Below are 21,223 nucleotides of genomic sequence, written 5' to 3'. Positions count from 1 at the left end.
TCAGATTGAACGTCACTGTGGCTGATGTGTACTACAATGTGAAACCCAGATCAAAGCCACTACTGACAGAAATAATGGATTAAAATTTTATCCACTGGTTATTGGAGTCCATTTATTTGCAAATAATGGACCACAACATGAATTTATATCACCCTGTTTCTTTTTTCAGGTTCTATAATTGATCTGTTTCCCAAATAAGTATCATTGCATTGGCTGGGGGTGCATTCCTGCTTGATGCAAGAATGCAAGGGTTTAACATTCCCATGTACACAATGTCTAAAACAACATCTGCATGAGAAATGGCAGTTCCAGAAATATGCCTGTGTTCACACACAAAGTAGTTAATGGTCCTTGTTTCTGTTACTTCCCATCAAGGTGGAAGGGGAAGATTGGGGAGAGTGCTGGGAGGAAGAGTGAGGATAGTGCGGATCAGATTATGTGGCGGGAGGCATAGACAAGGTAGATAGGGATCAGATTAAGTGATAACAGACATAGATAGATGAGACAGGGTAGATAGTCAGTGTTGATTTCCCATGATACGGGATGTTTAAAACGAAAGGATATAGGTTTAAAGTCAGATAGAGATTGTTGAAGGAGATCTGAGGGGGAAGATTGTCCATGTAGTGAGTAGCTGGTTTCTGTAATGAGCTTCCAGAGGAGGTGGTGGAAGCAGGAATAGTAACAACATTTAAAAGGCATCTAAACAGGTACTTCAATGAACAAATTATCCAAACAAGCAATGCAAGCAAGTGCGATCAGTATCAGTAAGCACGATGGTAGAGTTATATGCTGTATAACTCTACGATTCAAAGAAGGAGGTGGGTAAAACGTAGGTGGGGTTATGGGAAGAGATCTGAAGGGCCATGGAAGACATTGAAATTAAGCAGTCTGATTACAGGATTGTGGATGGAAGGGGTAAGTAGGTTTTTGAGGAAGAAGGCATTGAAGCCATTTAGGGGGATATCAGGGGAAAACAGGAACTTACCTTAATAAAGAATCTTCACTATGAACTCACCAAATGTGGGCAGGTAAGACTAAGCTACTTAATGAATGCAAGAGAAGGTGCTACCTTTCAAAAGTTAATGGGATTGAGTTAATTCTATGATGAGAGGCATAGATAGTTTTGTGGTGCACTAACATGTAGTTGCAGGTGAGGTTTATGTTCAGATGGCATGCTCCCTGAGACTGCACATTTTGCTCCATTATGTTGCTATTTCTGTATTCTACAAAGGGGCTAACTTCTTTGAAATTACTTTGCAATTGTGCACCACTCCAGTCAGATTAAGCCAATATCATATCTTTTAAACAAAAGCACAAAGATACTTCCAATGAAATAAAGTGAAACATATTTATTATGGTTTACCATAGAATATTTTTATGAATGTAAAACCTGGTTAAGATTTTTACTGCTATGCTGTAGGTATTTCATTTTAGCAGTTCTGTAAGAGCAGTCTGCTCCGCTTTTAGCATGTTTGGGTTTGAGCTAAAGATAAGGGGCTATATTGTTCAACTTAGAAATGTTGTGTCAGCCAATCAAGATGGTGGAATTGGTAGAAGGTTCTAGAAAATGCTGGGCAGAGAGATTTTTGTGATGGACAGTAGTGTGGGTTGAAGTCTCTTTGGCGGGAGTTGAAAGAAGACAGGAGGGAAGATAGCTGAGGATGGCATCCCTGTTGCACATTGTGTTTTGTGCAGATGAATGGCTTCAGGAAGGAAGGACCAATACTCCCCGTGGGGAGCAGTTTGTTTGAGATACATTTCGAGTGACATTCGGAAGGTGGTGTGTGCTTTCACGCAGATCGTGGGTCCAGTGCGTGAGTTAAAAACAACTTCAAGATGAGCTCCAACTTATGTGCGCATTTGGACTGCGTTAACAGTAATGGGCCCTTTTAATTTACTTTTTCTTTTCTCTTTCCTATTAACTGTTTGATAAAGCTGAAATTTGTAAGTATGCTTTCTTTATAATTGAATGCAGTGTACAATCTGTTATTTCTTGCCAACGGCTAATTACATGGGGGTAGTATTTACAGATTATTTGCACAGGTCAGGGTTCAGGTGGTTGAGACATCCCAACTTCCCGGTTTTGGTGGGACCCAAGTCATACTGACCCTAGATGTACGGAGTTTGAGAAGGGTGATTTTCTCACCACTGAATCCAGTGGCTGTTAACAAAGGGTCTAACTTTAGCTGTGTCTCTCAGGACGCCTTGTAAAAAGGGGTTTCATGAATATATATTTCGAATTCTGTATTCTACCATAGACTGTTTTTATAAAATGAATATAGAAAAATGCATGCTTTTTGGCTGTGGCCATGGTAAGCATTTTCTCCTCAGCTCTTCAACTAGTCTGTAGCCTTTGACATGGTTGACCACACCATTCTCCTCACATCTTTCCTTTATCACCCACTTGAATAGAACTGTACTCAAATGGATATTTTCTTATCTATCCAATCAGAATATAATCCTGCAGTGGCTTATTACCATTTTCTTTGGAATTCCCAAGGATTTATGCTTGGAATCCTCTGATATTCTACCCATATGTTGCTGTTTGAAAACATCGTCCAAGAACACTGAAAATGTTTTATGTATATATATTGGTTTCTGCCTCAAACTTTGCTCTTTAGTCACAAGTTATTTTACTTCCTCATTGTCCTTCTTGAACAGCTTACCCATTCCCCAGTGTAATATATAGATTCTGATTTGCTGTTCAGGATTTCAGACGAACTGGATGCATCGATTCTATTTGGCATTTAAAGACGTGAGTCCATGCTGGACTGCCAAATAGCAGTTAAAAAACTACTGGATAATACAAATAGATTGTCTTTTCAATACAAAAAAATGAACACAGTAAATTTCAAGATATGCACACTGTGTTCACTGTCACCCATGCGCTCACCTCTCCACACCGTGTTCCCTTGCAAGCCAAAGAAGTGAGTACAACTGGTAGCCTAAAGTCATTTGTTTCACCCTAGTGTCCAAAGACAAACTTTTCCACTCCCACCAGTCTTCCCCATGTCCAGTCTATTTATTATCAGTTTCAATGAAAAATGATGTAGCAAAAATATATAAAATGTATAATGTTTGCTGGGTAACACTCTGAGATAGTGACAGATTAGATATGAAAACATACAGATATAGTAAATATCTTAAGAGTATTTCAAATAAAGAAGTAATTGGTGTAGCATTTGTAATAAGTTTATACCTTACATTTGTATCAAATGCTTCAGATGTTTTTTCTCTCATTTAGTAAGCCAATGCTGTATTATCCATTACAGCGCTCAGCAGCAAATTCTAACAAACCTCTCTAGACTACGTTCTGTTTGACTTTTACTGCAAAAATAAGCTTTTCTTTACAGCAAGCTACAAGGGATGTTTGATCATGCAATTAACATTTTCAACAAAAATGCTTAATATACAATTCCTTCCACGTAGAAACAAATGCAAAAAAAAACTTACTTTATCCATAAATGATTATTTACAGAGGCTTGTATTCTGAAAAGCACTATATGTACAGTCACTAAATTTTCTGGTCATTTTTGTACAAACAATTATTTTTAAGATATAAAATGTATACCTATTTATAGAAAAGTATTTTACCATATATGAATTGTTTTACAATAACAAACAGGAGATTGAAAATGTAATACTGGGAGGCAAATATATTGCATCTGCTGCTGTTAACTGATTCTGAAACATTGTTTGCGGTGGCAAATTGTGAACATTGTCAAAGCCAGTAGCACAACATAGACTCCTAATGATTCAGCAGTGCTTTTTACACTGTGTCCAATTTCCTTTTACATTGATGTTAATGGAAAAGAAAACTAGGTAACATACATGCTTTGGGATTAGTCTGTTTTTGGTGCTGTTGTTTGATTCAAATGCTTGTAAACACACTTTCAGTATTTCTAGTAGTTTATAGTGCTTCTGTGTTCAAACTGCCTAGGAGGTCATCAAAAGTCTAAATAAATGCCATTGTAAGTAGCTGGAACAATCATAAGGCAGACAATATTGAATTGCATTAACAGTAAGTAGGTGATGAAGGGTACTTTATTGTGCTGACTGAGAAACAAACAACTAAGTACACTATGTAAAATTTCACAGACACACCAGCATTTTTTTGATCTAAGGTATAGCAAGCCACCTTCAATCAAGATGATAGCATTAGACTTTGGAAGTAAGTCTCTCCAGTTTAAATATTTTCCTGGGATAATCCCCAGTTAGTAAAACTAAATAGCATTTTGAAGGCTTATCTGCTACTCTGGAGAAATGCATTTTGTTTAATATAATTTACAGTGACTCACCTTTATAATGTGAATTAGACAACTATATGACTTAATAGGAACAGTTTTGATGCTCACCTTGAGATGCTATTCTTCCTCTAGTTCAGTTACATACTGCGAATGATTCTCTGGTGACTTCCCATGTGTTTTGCTGAGATGCAGTTTTACTGCATGCTTGCTAGCAAAAGTTCGATTGCACAGATTACACTGGAACTTGCTGCCTACTTCCTCATCTGCTGCAGCTGGTCCTGTTGACTTCTCAGACGCTACTTTAGACACTTCTTGCTCCCCTCTTGCATGTTGTACAGAAATTTTTGCCATATCTTTCATGGTGAAGCCCAAGTGGGATTCCAAATGACCAATATATGTGGAAGGAGTCCTAAACTGGGAGGCACAATCATTGCAGTAGAAAATTGGATGCCCTGTGTCTAAATTCTTAAGGAATTTTGTTCCACCTGTCTTTCTCAATTGATATTTTACATTGGCAAGCCAGTGACTTATGGTAGTCATGGTGAGTCCAGTAAACTTTGAAATATGCATACGGTCTTGCGGACCGAGATCAGATAATAAATATTTGCCTTCTCCCGTCTGCCACAGACTTGCAGCAAATTGGGCCTGCAAGATAAGAAGATGTTGAGGATTCCAGTTTGACTGCCTTCCTTTCCTTTTCTGAACAGGTAAAAATTCCATTGACACATCTTCAAAGCTCCTCACATCAGTCTCTAACCTTTCTGTTGTCATCTTTGATGAGGTAGAAGGTTTTGGTGTTGCACCCTTTGGGAGGACCTTTACCATATCAGCAATATCAGATAAAGCATGTTTGGAAGGCAATGAAGTAAAAGGTTTGACAGTGTTTGATTGGATGGTTGTGCCGCTCTTCGATTTGGTGAGATCTATTGGCTGATCACTGCTTTCATAGTAGTAACTATCAGCAACATTAGATGGCTTTATTAAACTTGGCGGTGAAGCTGATTTCTCCAACAAGCTTTTATTTAGTCTACAAAGCATAGTTACAGGGTCTACGTTTGAGTTAAGGGGCTTGGCAGCTTTGCCAAGATGAGTATTCATTATTGATTGCAATGCACTAAGTGGGCTGACAGAAAGGTGTTCGGATGGATGATCTGTGATGACAGACAGACCAGAACATCCATTGGTTAATGAAAAATTGGGAGATCCTTTATCACTTTTTGCAGGCTCGTTCTTGAAGTTTTGCTTCATTTCTTCAGCATCCTTCAAACATGGTGAGTCTGCCTTTGGGAGATCACTGACGGTCTCTGTTTTTATTGGACTCTCACTTTCTGTTTTACATGGCAAAGTTAGGGTGGACTGAAGATTTAACTTTGGGTCGTTTTTCTCAATATTGTTTTCTTCCAGCTTGGATAACATCTGTTCATGAACTGGGCTAACTGGTTCCTCCTTAATTTGGTCACTATTGGACGGAATGCCTTGGTTTTGGCTGCTTGTAATTACAGAGAAATACCTGACTTTTGGAGCTATTGGCTTCAGGTTCGGCTTAACTTGCATTATTTGAGTACCAAGCTGCACAGGTTTAATAATCCCTGGAAGCTGATAGGCAGCATGGATGCTGGGATATGCACTCCAGCTTGGGCTCCCTGTTTGGGCTTTGTTAATGGCTGAAGTAACAGTGTTTTCAAGTGATTTAAGAATATCACCACCTCCCTTTGAGCTCTCCTCCAGATCTTCTTCTCTTATGTATTGGTATTGAAGTGTGGAGCCAAATATCTTTTCTGGGTTGTCACCTTTACAATCATCTTTATCTTTAGGTGGTTTCTCCATTTCCTCTTGTATCTCTTGCTTTTCTTCTTCATTTTTGTTATCCTCAGCTGTTGGTGGAGTTAAAGAATCTGGAGGCAATTTGTTGACTGGTGCCAGAGGTTGGATTTCACTTGATGGTGCTTCTGTGACAGACTGTGCTTTGTCCACAGCCAAAGGATCAAAAACAATCTGTTTTCCCTTTTTTGATGCAGAATTTGTGACCTTAAGAAAATGCCCCGTCACCATCATGTGAGCTGTGAGCTGCTGTAGTGTATCATGAGAGCTTCCACATTCCATACACTTCAGAATCTGAGACTTACAGGCTTCAAATTGCCAAGTATAGCTGGCACCGTTTTGATAACCATACCGATTGTTCGATGACACATAGGGGTTTGAATTCTTTTGTGCTTCACCTGTGAATGTCCCTGCAATTCCAGTTGTTGAATCTGGTGAACAAGGCTGGTTGACTTCATGCTGGGCCCGTTTTTTAGTGGGAGGGACTAACTTTGATCCAATGGGTGGCATTGGTTCCTTCAGAGGCACTTTCTGGTAATGTTTTGTTTTAATCATATGAACACTCAAGTCTTGAAGGGAATCAAATGAATAACCACAGTACATGCACTTTAAAACTTTCTGGGCATCATGCATACCATCCATTTCCTGCAAAGCCCGTTTTCGAGACTTTGTCCAACTGTTGTTTGGGTCCAAGTTTTTTTTGTGGTTATCATCTTGGTAATGACCTGTATCATTCATGTGCACAGTTAGTTCTACCAAAGTGTCATATGCTGCACTACATTCTCGGCAACGAAACCTACTGGCACCCGTGAAGACAGTCCCAAACAATTTGTTATTTTGCCTGTACAACTGCACTGAACTGAAAAGATTTGGCTTAGGCACTGGTCTGCCAGAAGATGACTGCTGAAATGTTTTGGATAATGCATCTTGATGCCAATCAAAGCTACTTTTGGTGCTTTCGTTGCTGCTTTTGCAGCTTGTCCTTTCTGCCTTTGACTGCTTGAGGTCAAAGCCTAGACTCGACCAATACGAATCAGACAAAAAGCTAGCATAAACAGCTCTCATTGCTCCTAAGCTGTTCTGCTGGTCACTCTTTGTCTCTCCATTTGATTCCTCCTCCTTTTCTTGCCCATCTCGGGAAGAAATACTTTTAAAATCAGCCAATCGGTCACTGGTATCACTTATGTGTGAATCACACTCTACATCCTGGTTAGACATTGCACTAACTGGAGAATTCTGGTAGCTGTAGCTGCCTTTGCTATCCTCCTCTTCCTCTTCCTCTTCTTCTGTGCACATGTAACCATTGCCCTGTAATTCCTCAACAGAAGGGCTGGCATCTTCTCCCTCTCTCAGTTCTCCCGTCTTTAAATCTTCTTCAGGGACATACACTGAAATACAAAGTAATATTGATATTGTAACTATCATAAATTGAGCCTGAAGAAAAATGCTTCATGTTGGCACAAAGAACAAATTTCCTTCCACCCTCTCCACACATTCCCACTTTCTCTTCCCCAGTCATGTTCAATTTGATGAGGTTAAATCTCCCCCTTCTGTAAATTTGTATTTATTACTTTGCATGCTCAATGTCCTTCTCTTTCCTAAACCCATAATCACACAAAGGTAAATTTTCATTTGTTAGATTTGGCTGCAAAATAAGAAATGAGACAAATGTAAACAAATTCCCTTTTAAAAAAAGTAACGCATCCAACATCTTAATGATCAACTGCAGAAAGTTCATGTTTTATATGATAACATTCTACTGAAACTTTTTTGTTTAGTTAAAGGAAACAAAATATTTCACGGCCCACTTTTGTTCAAGTTTGTCCCCATTAATGGAAGGGCTGACAATGGAAAAATAATCACTACCAGCACCCAAGTAACAGTTTCAAGTATCCTCGCAACAGGAACAGAAAGGGTGTGGTTATCATTCCTTAAGGTTGTAATAGCTATGGGGGATGGGAGTATTGTGGGTAAGTTTTTCCACTACCTATTAAATGCTCCCAATAGCTTATGTCTCAAATAGCCTCTGACAACCAAGTTCAGTTTCTGGCCTTCACGTGTGGCTTAGATGCTAAGCCGGTGGAACTGTTTCTACTGATGGAAGGGACAGAGGTGGGTTACTGGTGCCTTAAGCAGATAGAGCTGATTAGCTGTTGTTGGTAGCTCATCTAGGAGAAGGAATACTCTTGATATCAAACCTCCATTTCTCTATCCTTCCATTCATGGAGATGGATTCGAGAGTAATCCCTGAGGAAAAGTCAGGAGCTGGAGTCCTTAAGGCAGTTCTATGTTGGGTTCAACAATGATTGGCAACTCTTGGGATGCTGCTGCTGCCAGATTGTATCAGTCTCTGCTGTTCCTTTGGATTCATCAGCTGTGTGGAGAGGGGAGCCTCCTGCATATTCAACAGCTTGCTCTCCATATTTTACTGCCCTGGCTGCGTATCAACTTCAACAACTAGGACGCAACATCCATGGTCGGTATCCATGGCTACAGTAGTGTATAAGCAGAATATAATACCCTAACCTTTGTGTCTGAAGTGATCCTCTGTCTATACAGGTGCAATATGCCTGATAAAATTATATTTATTATAGAAGGCCTTCATACACAGAATATTACATCTCTTTGTCACACCGGTCCTTGCATACTGAGGAATTGTTCCTCCTTTGAACTCCATAAAAGAAATATAACAAGGCAGATAAGTCTTGCAGCTGACTGCAGTTAACTGCTACACACAATCATTAGCGTATTACAGAGAAGTAGTGGATAAATTAATTTTCTCCAGCCATGAGTATGATCTATCGACGCAAATTTATCAGTGACGGTCATGAAACACTGTGAGTGGGGATCAGCTGCTCAACATGACTACACTTTTAAACAGGCTTGAGAAATTTTATGGGCGGATGTTCAGACTGGACAGAATTGTCCTGATTCCTGGACCTGAATCATGGAATTAACGAAATCAAGCTGAAGAGAATGGAACTCGGGAATTTATAACCACTGGGCCACATTTTCAGCACCTCCGTCACATAACAAGTGAGAAATAGTAGGTAGGAGAGGGCTGGAAAATTCCAAGTAGACTAAACTTGCAATTGTACACCAAAGAAAACCTCATTCAGAAGCAAATAACCAAGCAATATTTTAAGTGGATCATGTAGGGACAGGTTTAGGGAAGGGAGTGTAAACTCCAGTACAAGGTTATATTGAATCTTACCTCTGTTATCATAGTAGCAGCCATGTATCCCAAAACTTTCAAGTAAAAACAGAAAACATAAAAGACTACATTTGATGGCCTCCAAAATAAGACCACAGGACCATAAGACACAGGAGAATTGGGCCATTTGGCCCATTGAGTATGCTCCACCATTCAATCATAGCTGATTTATTCTCCCTCTCAAACATATTTAAAGAGATTTTTTAAGGATTAGCTTTATTTGTCACGTGTATACGGTATATTGAAACATACAGTGAAATGCATAATTTGCATCAAAACAAATCAGCCAAGGTTTGGGTAGCCAACGAGTGTGCCAACATAGCATGGTCACAATTCACTAACCCTAACTGTACATCCTTGGAACGTGGAGGAAACACGAACACCCAAAAGAAACCCATGCAGTCACAGAGAGAACAAATTCCTTTCAGGCATTGGTGGAAACACCGATATTACAGCCGGCACAGTATTAGAGAGCGTTACATTAAACACTATGCTATCTAGCCTCTCCCCATAACTAATCAGGAAATTATCAAGCTCTGCTTTAAATATAGCTAATGACTTAGACTTCACAGCTTTCTATGGCAACGAATTCCACAGATTTACCAGCATCTGGCAAAAGAAATTCATCTTCATTACTTTTCTAAAGGCACGCCCTTCAATTTGAGGCTATGCCCTCTGGTCCTAGACTCTCCCACCATTGGAAACATCCTCTCCACATCCACTCTATTCAGGCCTTTCAATATTTGGTAGATTTCAGTGAGACCCTCCTCATTCTTCTAAACCCCAGCAGATGCAGGCCCAGAGCCATCAAACACTCCTCAGAAATTAACCCTTTCATCTCCCCCCCCCCCCCCCCGCCAATCATTCTGTGAACCTTCTCAGGGCCATGTCCAATGCCAGCACATCCTTTCTTAGATATGGCGCCCAAAGCTGCTCACCATACTCCAAATGTGGTCTGATTAATGCTTTATAATGTCTCAGCATTACATCCATGCTTCTATATCTAGTCCTCCTGAAAGGAATGCTAACATTCTATTTGCCTTCCTTATCACTGACTCAACCTGCAAGTTAACCTTTATGGAATCCTGCAATGAGACTCTCAAGTCCCTTTACACCTGATTTCTGAATTTGCTTCCTATTTAGAAGATAGTCCATCCCTTTACTCCTTCCACCAAACTGCATGACCATACACTGTATTCCATCTGCCACTTTTTTGCCCATTTTCCTAATCTGTCCAAGTCATTCTGCAGAATCTTTGCTTCCTCAACACTATCTGCTCCTCCACCTACCTTTGCACTATCATCAATCAAACTTGGCCACAAAACCATAAAATTCCATTATCAAGATCATTAACAAAACGAAGCAGACCTAACACCATCCCCTGTTGAACATCATTAGTCACCAGCAAAGGCCCTCTTTATTCACACTCTTGCCTTCTGCCAGTTAGCCAATCTTCTTTCCACCCTAATATCTTTTCTTTAATGCCTTTGAACACACACAAATGCTGGAGTAACTTACCAGCCCAGGCAGAATCTATGTAAAGAGTAAATAGTCGATGTTTCGGGCCGAGACCCTTCATTAGGGCTGTCAGGTCATCAACTGTTTACACTTTTTCCATAGATGCTGCCTAGCCTGCTGAGTTTCTCCAGCATTTTGTGTGTTGCTTTAATGCCTTTTGTTAGATTTTTGAAATGTCCGAAACCTCTAGCCTTCCACTAATGTTTGGTATGATTCCAGAGATGAAGGGGTTCACCTCTGAGGAGAGATTGCATTGCCTGGGACTATACTCTCTGGAATTCAGAAGAATGAGAGGGGATCTTATAGAAACATACAAAATTTTGAAAGGGATAGATAAGATAGAAGTAGGACAGTTGTTTCCATTGGTAGGTGAGACTAGAACTCAGGGACATTGCCTCAAGATTCAGGGGAGAAGATTTAGAATGGAGATGAGGAAAAACTTTTTCCCAGAGAGTGGTGAATCTGTGGAATTCTCTGCCCAGGCAAGCAGTTAAGGCTTCTTCACCAAATATATTTAAGATACAGTTAGATAGATTTTTACATAGTAGGGGAATTAAGGGTTATGGGGAAAAGGCAGGCAGATGGAGCTGAGTTTACAGACAGATCAGCCATGATCTTATTGAATGGCTGGGCAGGCTCGATGGGCCGGATGGCCTACTCCTGCTCCTATTTCTTATGTTCTTATGTTATAATGAATGTTTGCTCTTTTGTTTTTATGCTGCCTTTGACTTCCCTTATCAGCCACAGTTGCTTTATCCTCCCTTTAAAACACCTCTTCTTCTTTGTGATGAACTGATTCTGCGTTGCCCGAATTACACGTAGAAATTTCAGCTTTTGCTGTTCTATCATCAGCACTGCTAGCATCCTCTTCCAAACAACTTTGGCCAACTCCTCTCTTATGCCTCTGTAGTTCCTTTTACTCCACTGTAATACCAATACATCTGATTGGAGCTTCTCCCTCTTGAACTACAGGGTGAATTGTATCATATTCTCATCATCATCATGGCTCTGTCTGTCTAAGTAGACAATGGATGCGCCCGTCCAGAGCACAGGCCTGGGCGATGAATATGGAGATCCTGGGCGGTCCAGACATCAAGACCCCCCCTCTCGGCCTCGCGGATGTGGTCCAAAGGAATGCAAAGCAGTACATTTGGCATCAGCTTGGCTGCAGGAGCTGCCGGGAGGTGACGTGATACGTCATTCAACCGCCTTAGGGGTTTCACTCTGGATTTGTGTAGGGTTTACTCCTTAGGCTTCTCTTCTCCTGAAGGTACCCACAAGACAGTGGGATCCGTAACCCTGGATAGGGGCCCATACCAGGTACTGTCAGCCGGAACCAGCTCAGCCCAGGACTCGTGTAAGGCAGGGTCGTCACATCCTGTAGTAGTGACATATGGAGCCACTACCCACTACCTACTATCATATTATGATCACTGCAACCAAAGGGTTCCTTTACCTTAGCTCCATAATCAAATCTGGTTCATTACAAAACACCTAATCCAGAATTGACTTTTCCCTAGTGGGCTCAACTACAATCTGCTCTGAAGCCATCTCATAGGCATTCAACAAATTCCTTCTCTTGGCATCCAGTGCCAACCTAATTTTTCCAATTTACCTGCATATTGAAATCCACCATGACCTTCATAACATTGCCCTTTTTACATGTCTTTTCCACCTCCTGCTATAATTTGTACCCCACATCCCGGCTACTTTCAGAAGCATGTATATAACACCCATCAGTTCCTTTTTATCCTTGCAGTTTCTTAACTCTACCTACTGAATTCTACATCTTCTGATCTTTGTCATTTCTTTCTGAGGATTAGATTTTAATTTTTACCAACTAAGCCACTTCACCCCTCTGCCTACCTGCTTGTCCTTTCAACATGATGTGAATGTGTGTACGCTGTTATGCTCACAGCAGTGATCTTCTTTCAACTATAACTCGTGATGCCCACAACATCATACCTGCCAGTTTCTGTGCTACAAGGAATTGAGAGCCAGAGTTTATGATACATCAATCTTATTGACCTTGTGTCAGATGTACACAACATTCATGCTGCCACATGAACAGCCACACTGTTTCTAACCTCAGGACTTCATCACACAGGCTGGTTTTCATGAATAAATAGCAACAACTCAGATTTGTTAGCAATGATTAAAGCCAGCCATCAACCCTTAAAGGGGCATAGACTTGCGGTTGCAGCAAAAAGGAAAAGAATGAAGATAACTGTAAATACTGTACATATGCAATTCTACTCTTCACATCCTATTTTCTCAACATTGCATAATCTCTGCACTCCAAGCTATTAATGCCACAAATATACATCTTCGATTTACTAACCCAACTATCACCAAACCTGACTCTTCTTATTTTCTCCTTTCAGTTAACCAAGAAGTTTAATCTTCCAAAACACTTAGGAGAGCAAGGTAGAACCAAAAACTGTAGGACAGCACATCCTGGAAGCTAAATGCCATTACATGATTTTAACTAGTTCTCTGGTGTATTTAAATGCAGCTACATTTGTTTTACATACAAGAGATCTCAGCATGGATTAACACCTTAGCAACATCTCAACTGTATCAACACTTCGATTACCTTAACTTTCTCTCAGACACTGATGAGCAACACGGCAAAACAGTGAGGCCAACATTACAAAAAAATACATCATCTATTCTCTGAATCTGAACTACACGCCATTGAATTCAAGGCGAAATAATGGCCCATCTTGAACTGATCACTATGCATCTATGGTACATAAAACACTCCTAACTGTATAATCTAAGAAATATATTCTCCATAAATTCCCAATCCATGCCTTTGACTGGTCAATATCTAAATAATTCATGAAATAACTCCCAATGTCTCATCAACTTATACATTATTTTTTAAACTGTTAACCAACCCCTTGCCACATCAAAACAACATGCAGCCCTGATGAAAGAAACTCTGGGTCATTAAGATAACTTTTCAATACAGCTGGCTGGTGGCGCAGTGGCATCAGCACCGGACTTCGGAGCGAAGGCTCCCGAGTTCGAATCCAAGTCCGGCCACCTCCCCCCCCCGCCCCCCCCCCCCCCCCGAGCACGCTTTCCATCCCTGCCAGGTTGAGCGTCAAGCTAGCTACTCAGCCTCTAAAAAACAACGGCCAAGTCAGGAATGTTCATATCGTGACCTGGTTAATCCGAAAGGAGACCAATCCTGACACTACGTGCCAGACAAGAATGGCTGACTGTCTGGTGCGACATGCTAGGAAGGAATACATCGTTAGGAAATTATATGCAGTGGTCATTAATGGAATGCAATTTTCTCATGCAGAATAGCAAGCTTTCCATTTTCTCTTCTCCATGCAAACACTGGCAGTCTATTGACACTCGGAAAAAGAACTGTCTTGAATGCCAATTTGATGGAATTTCAACAGAGAATCTCTGAATGGGAATCACATGTTTGATTGTATATCTCCATAAAGAATACATTTGTGCAGCACATGCATGATTAAATTGAAAATATTCAATTCTTCCATATTTTCAATTACAAAGGATTCTGGAAAGACCAGTGGATAGTAATACTGCCTCTTAAATTCAAATTATTTTAGTTCTGAACCATTTTGATTAATTTAAAGATATAAAACAGATAGATTTATAATTTAAGCCACAGAGATTGTAGTCATCTATTCCTCAGTTTTTATTCTGTTTCATTAAGCGCTCTCTAAAACCTGCTTCATCTTTTTTTCCATATTATTTGCCAGTAAATGAAAGGACTTTATTAATATTGGACTAAGTATCATTCAAGATTAATTAATATTGTATCAGTATTGGAACTACTGATGTGTTCTGGTCCTCATTAGGAATCAGGTTGGTTGGACAATATACTTCCAATCAATTTATCTGCTAATAAATGGTTCATCAATTTTGAAACTCTGAAGGATTTGCCTGACTTTTGAAATAATTTCATCATAGAAATCATTTGCAAAATTTTATTTGTTTAAATTTGGAACAAAAGAGAAGATCATGGAACTATGGAGAAATTGTATGGTTAAGGGACCACTGTAAATTGCCCCTCATGTCCAGGTGACTGTCAGAGTTGTTGGGAAAGTGAGAGGAATAAAATAATATAAAAAATGCAGATATGTTAATTTATTTAGAAGGCAAACAAATCCTATAGTGTTTCAAGGCTGATGAACCATTTATCAGAAGTGAATTGGTATGAAGTACTTTGTCTAGCTCACCTGGTTAATGGTTAGGAACTGAACAAATCACTGCAAGCTTGAAGGGCTGAAGCACCTGTATTTCTTGCTGCATCACTCTATGTCCATGACTGAGGTTTCACAAGTCCTTGATGTCAAACTGAATACTTAATATGGCATGTGGCTACTGCTGGAATGGATCCACTAGACAAAGGTCCTGCATAATCTGCCCATATTGCATCACACTGTCCTCTGGAAGTAATGGTTAATGGCAGGATTAATATGCATCACTTTCCATATCTTGGGAGCAAACTAATATCAGTGTGTGCTCCAAGGCCAACATCAGCAGCACTGAGATATTACAAACAGTTAACTATATGATGTTGGCCATGTCATTCGTATGCCTATCAACAGACGTTTAACACAGACATGACCCCAAACTACTTGCTGACAAGACATCAAAATCTGTTCATCTTTAACTGCCAACAAGATTATCAAAACCTTTTCAGCTCTAATTGCTGATGAGACATCAACTCAAATTCAGCCCTCTCTCTCCTCTTCGTATTTCATCCCTTCTAAATGCACTGCCATCCACTCTCTCTACACAATCCCAACCTCACCATCAAACCCATGGACAAAAGGAGTGCTGTCGCAGTCTAGCGGACTGACCTTTACCTTGCTGAGGCCAGGAGGCAACTCTCAGACACCTCCTCTTACCTACTCCTTAAAAAGGACCCCTCTCAGGACCATCAGGATATTAATTAGCTCCAGCACCATCACCAACATCATCTACTCTGAGATCTTCCATCCACTGCCACCAACCTCATAGTTCCCTTAACCTGCACTGCTCGTTTCTACCACCTATCCAAGATCCAGAAACCTGATTGTCCAGGTAGACCCATTGTGACTGCCTGCTCCTACCGCACTGAACTCATGTCCGCAAACCCCAACTCCATTTAATTGCCATCGGTTTAGTCCCTTCCTACCTACATTCATGATACTTCACATGCTCTCAAACTCCAACAACTTTCAATTCCCTCGCACTGATTGCCTCATTTTCACTAAAGCTGTCCATTCCTTATACACTTCTAACCCCCATCAAGAAGGCCTTAAAGCTCTCTGCTTTTTTCTCGACAAAAGACCCAACCAGTTTCCCTCCATCACTACCCTCCTCTGTCTTGTGGAAATTGTCCTCATCCTCAACAATTTCTCTTTTGGCTCCTCCTACTTTCTTCAAACTCTTTAGGTAGTCATGGGCACCCACATGGGCCCCAGCTATGCCTGCTTTTTCGGTGGCTATGTGGAGCAGTCCACGTTGCGAGCCTACCCTGGTAATCTTCCCCAACTCTAACTGTGCTACATTGATGACTGGATTGGTGCTGCTTCATGCACTCATGCTGAACTTGTCAATTTCATCAACCTTGCCTCCAAATTCCTCCGTGATTCCCTTGCCCACTTGTCCCTTCCCACTCTAGGCATTTATCCCTGCAAGCAGAAAAAGAGCTACACCTGCCCCTTCACCTCTTCCCTCACCTCTGTTCAGGGCCCCAAACATTCTTTCCAGGTGAGGCAACACTTCACCTGTGAACCTGTTGGGGTTGTCTTCTGTACCCAGTGCTCCCGATGTGGTCTGCTCTATATTGGTGAGATCTGACATAGACTGGGGGACTACTTTGTTGAGATCCTTCACTCCATCTGCAAAGAGCAGAATTTCCTGGTGACCAATCATTTTAGTTCCAATCCCCATTCCTATTCTGATATGTCAGTCTAAGGCTCTATTGCCACGATGAGGCTACTCTCAGGATGGAGGAGCAACACCTCAAATTCTGTCTGGGTAGCTTCTAACCTGATGGCATGAACACCAATTCTGCCAACTTCCGGTAACTTTCACTTCTCTCCCTTGTGTCTTCTTTAATTCCCTCTTCTAGCCCCACTATCAGGAGAGAGAAAGGGAATAGGCAGTCAGTGCAGAGTACTCTTGTGGCTGACGTTACAGCAGCAGACAGGAGATTCTGTGGAAGTAAAAGAGACACTCATATGGTATGTTGCAACCTAGGTTCCAGGGTCAGGGATATCTACAGCATACTAGAGGGGCAGGGTGAGCAGCTGGAAGTCATGGCATATGTTGGTACCAATGGCATACAGCTGGTAGAAAAAGGAAGGAAGTCCTGAAGACAGAATATAGGGAGTCAGGTAGAAAGCTGAAAAGATCCCCAGGGTAGTCCACAGAGAGGTGCTGGACAAGTACCACCACCAAAGCAGTCTATGGTCGAAGTTACTGCAGATTAATTCCCCTTCAATCAAAGGATGGGATGAACTTGTCAAGGATCAAAAGGAAATCAGCATTCGATGGAGGGGGCATTTGCAAGAACTTTTCAACCATGAAAGCAATGCTGGACCAGAGGTTACCAATCCGATCATCCAGAGACCTGTGAGAGTAGACATGGGGGAGCCTCCCACTATGAAGGAGGTCCATGATACCATCAAGAGCCTGAAAAGCAACAGATACACTGGTCCTAGAGCATCCCAGCACAGATCCTGTACCACGTACGTGACTTGATCCTGAAGGGCTAGGAAAAGGAACAATTGGCCTCAGAGCTCTAATAGTGACCATATTCACAAAGGGAGAGAAGGTAGATTGTGGCTGTATCAGAGGCATCTCCCTCCTGTCAACAACAGGCAATGTATATCCATATATCCTTGTCAACTGACTCTTCCTGCTAACTGAAGAAGTATGCCCTGAATCACAGTGTGGTCTTTGTCCATCTAGAGGTACCACTGACATGATCTTCACAGCATACCAATTACAGGAAAAATGGATACTAAGGCTACTGCATGTCAGCCACAGTACTCAGCATTAGTGGCGTTGAATCAGAATCCTTCATTAACAAGACAGGAGTCAAACAGGACTCTACTTGCCATCATTATTACTGTCATCTTTCATCTCATTGGCCAAGAGTCACAATCGTGTACCGAATGAACAGATAGATAGATAACATCCCAAAGATGAAGAACTATTCTAAAGGGAGATTAACTCAAACAAATTCAAAGAAAACATAAAAGCAAAAGCGAGTGCATATAGTATCGCAAAATTTAGTGAGAAGTTAAAAACCAGCAGAATGCAGTTATAAAAGCCATAAGGAGAGAAAGATGAAATATTAAGGTAAGATAAACAATAATATAAAAAAAGGATATCAAAAGAGTTTTCAGATATATAAACTGTGAAAGAGAAGCAAGAGCGGATATCAGACCACCAGAAAATGACACTACAGAAGTAGTAATGGGGGGCAAAGAAGTGGTGGACAAATTTAATCAGTTCTTTGCATCAGTCTGCAGGAAGTATGCAGCAGGATTTAAACAGATTGAGAGAAGGGGCAAAGAAGTGTCAAATGCAATATAGTATGGGAAATCGATGGTTGTGCACTTTGGTAGAAGGAATAAAGTCAGACTATTTTCTAAGTTGGAGAAAATTCAAAAAATCTGAGGTGAAAAGGGACTTGGGAGTCCTCAAGGTTTAGTTACAGGTGTAGCTGGTGGTAAGGAAGGCAAATGCAATGTTAGCAGTCAGTTCAAGAAGACTAGAATATAAAAGATGAAAACCTAAGGCTTTATAAAGCATTGTTCAGACCACACTTTAGAGTAATGTGAGCAATTCGGGCTACTTGTATAAGAAAAGATGTGCTGGGTTCAGAGGAGGTTTAAGAGAATGAATGGGTTAACATATGAGGAGTGTTCAATGGTTCAGGGTCTGTACTCACTGGAGTTTGGAACAATGAGGAAGGATCTCATTGATACCTACTGAACATTGAAAGGCCTAGATAGAATGGATGTGGAGAGGATGTTTCCTTTCATGGGAAAGGCTAGGACCAGATGCCACAACCTCAAAATAGAGAGGCATCCAGTTCGAAAAGATATGAGGAGGAATTTCTTTAGCCACAGGGTAGTGAAACTGTGGAATTCATTGCCAAAGACAGCTGAGAAGGCCAAGTCATCAGCTATACTTAAAGTGGAGGTTGATAGATTTTTGGTTAGACAGGGCATCAAAAGTTATGGGGAGAAGGCAAGAGAATGGAATTGAGTGGGATAACAAATCAGCCATAATGGAATGGTAGAGCAGATTCAATGGGCTAAAAGCCCTAATTCTGCTTCTATGTCTTATGGTCTCTTACCTCTTCTCTTTTCCTCATATGCCTATCATCTCCCCTTGGCTCCCCTCATCCTTCCCTTTCCTGCATGGTCCACTCTCCTCTCCTTTCAGATTCCTTTTTCTCCAGCCTTTTACCTTTTCTACCTATCACCTCCTAGCTTCTTATTTCATCCCCCCGTCCCCTACTCATCTGGCATCACCTATTATTTTCTAACTTGTGTTCCTTCCATCCCCCCACCATCTTATTCTAGCTTTTCATTTTTTCTTTCCAGTCGCAATTTAGGGTCTCGGCCTGAAATATCAACTGTTTATTAATATCCATAAATGCTGCCTGACCTGCTGAGTTCCTCCAACATTTTGTGTGCATACCACTCCAAATCTTCTCATGGGAAGTGTTGTCAAACAGACATAGGAAAACATTCAAAAATGTTTAATAATCCTCAATGAAGAAGGGCAATATCCCTATTGGCTTGGAGTCTCTAGCCAATGAAGAAAGAGCATTCAGCAATATACAAAGGCCCTGCACAGACAGTAGTAGGAGTGGACTACCTTACAACTACCCACCCACCTGCCTCATCTATGGGAGAGTCCGCAGTTCTCACATTGGCCTTCTTAGCAAGCTCAAACCACAATATCCAAGTGAAAACAAATCCACCTCCATCCAAAACACTGTTTAGAAAGGAGAAGAAGATAGGGCTTATACTTAGATGATGGGTTTACAAATGGGTTTACACCCAGTGCTGTAGCCATGAAAAAGACTTGGAATCCTAATGGGATTCCTATTAGTCAAAATTTGGTCACTATGCAGACAATATTTAGAACTGAAAGGGTGTGCTGAGGTTATGGGAATAATATTATTAGGCATCTCCATTTGTTTGGGCGTGGGGTGCAAAGGAAATCCACAGCTCTGAGAGCAACACCGGTTGTTGGAGGAAAAGAAGGAAAGCAAAACAAGTTGGCATCATTACTTCCTGATTGTATCAAACATTTCTCTTCCATCAGAATCTTCAAGGTTACACAAGAGAAATCCTTGCACCCTCCACCTTGTTTCATAAGCTACCCTGCCATATATATGCTGCTATTTACTCGATAATCCACTTCCCATCCTCACTGGAAATGGGCACAAGGAACTGTTTCACAAACATTTCATCCAATCAGCACATATGCTATATCTATGGATCAGATTTATTGAATCCAGGGAAATTCATACTTTGGTAATCTGTAATTAGGACCAAATGTGTGTCCAGACTGATTTTTAAACAGGTGTAACTTAGGATAAAATAAACTTGTATGATTTTGATCTATTCATATTTCCGTTAGGAATGATCAAAGCTATCTTTAGTAAGAAACCACCTACTATATACTCAATGGGTATGATCCTCCAATAGCTAGCTTTTTGATTCAATGGATGATTAAGAGAATTTAAACAAAAAAAAAACAAATACTTCCAGTGAAAATAAAATGTGAGAGTCTAGGACCAGAAGGCTCAGCCTCAGATGGAAGGATGTCCCTTTAGAACAGAGATGACATGAAATTTCTTCAGCCAGGGGTGGTGTTTCTGTGGAATTCATTGCCACAGTAAGGAGTGGAGGTCAAATCTTTGGAAAGATTTTTAAAATGGAGGATGATATGCTCTTGATTAGTAATGGCATTAATGTATATGGTGAGAAGGCAGGAGAATGTGGTTGAGAGGGAAGATAAATCAGTCATGATCAAATGGAAGAGCAGATTCAATGGGTCAAATGGTCTAATTCTGGTCCTATGTCTTAGATTCTTAATGGATAAAACTATTACAAATCTTTTGGATCAGATCTAAATAAAGTGAATTTAATGTACTTAAGCCTACACAGCATTAATAAATACCTTAAACGCCATAGCATTTGTAATAAATGTCAGTGGAAAAGATGGCAGTCAGTTCAAAACAACTATCATCCTTTTATATGAAAATAAAAATGACTGCAATCAAATTGAATTTTTAATAATCAAACTTCACTGATTCTGTGTAGAATTCATCTTTCATTTTGATATATCTCACAATAGATTCCAAAACAATGTTGTTGTCTCTGGATACTATTTTGGTAATTCTTGTCCA

At 40.6% G+C, this 21,223-nt stretch overlaps 1 protein-coding gene across 2 annotated transcripts in view; it reads right to left on the bottom strand.

Moving 5' to 3' along the window:
* tshz2 (teashirt zinc finger homeobox 2) overlaps positions 1-21,223 on the bottom strand; it is a 553,028-nt gene that overhangs the window by 251,303 nt on the left and 280,502 nt on the right. For both annotated transcript variants that reach the window (XM_072239784.1, XM_072239791.1), the window contains exon 2: positions 4,356-7,456. In XM_072239784.1, the coding sequence (XP_072095885.1) occupies positions 4,365-7,456 (3,092 nt within the window). In that variant the 3' untranslated portion in view covers positions 4,356-4,364. The remainder of the gene's footprint in view (positions 1-4,355; positions 7,457-21,223) is intronic.

The sequence above is a fragment of the Mobula birostris genome, chromosome 2, assembly GCF_030028105.1.
Source record: "Mobula birostris isolate sMobBir1 chromosome 2, sMobBir1.hap1, whole genome shotgun sequence".
Taxonomy (NCBI): Eukaryota; Metazoa; Chordata; class Chondrichthyes; order Myliobatiformes; family Myliobatidae; genus Mobula; species Mobula birostris.
The sequence above is the reverse complement of the archived record's forward strand: the minus strand, read 5'-3'. Positions and strand labels throughout refer to the sequence as shown.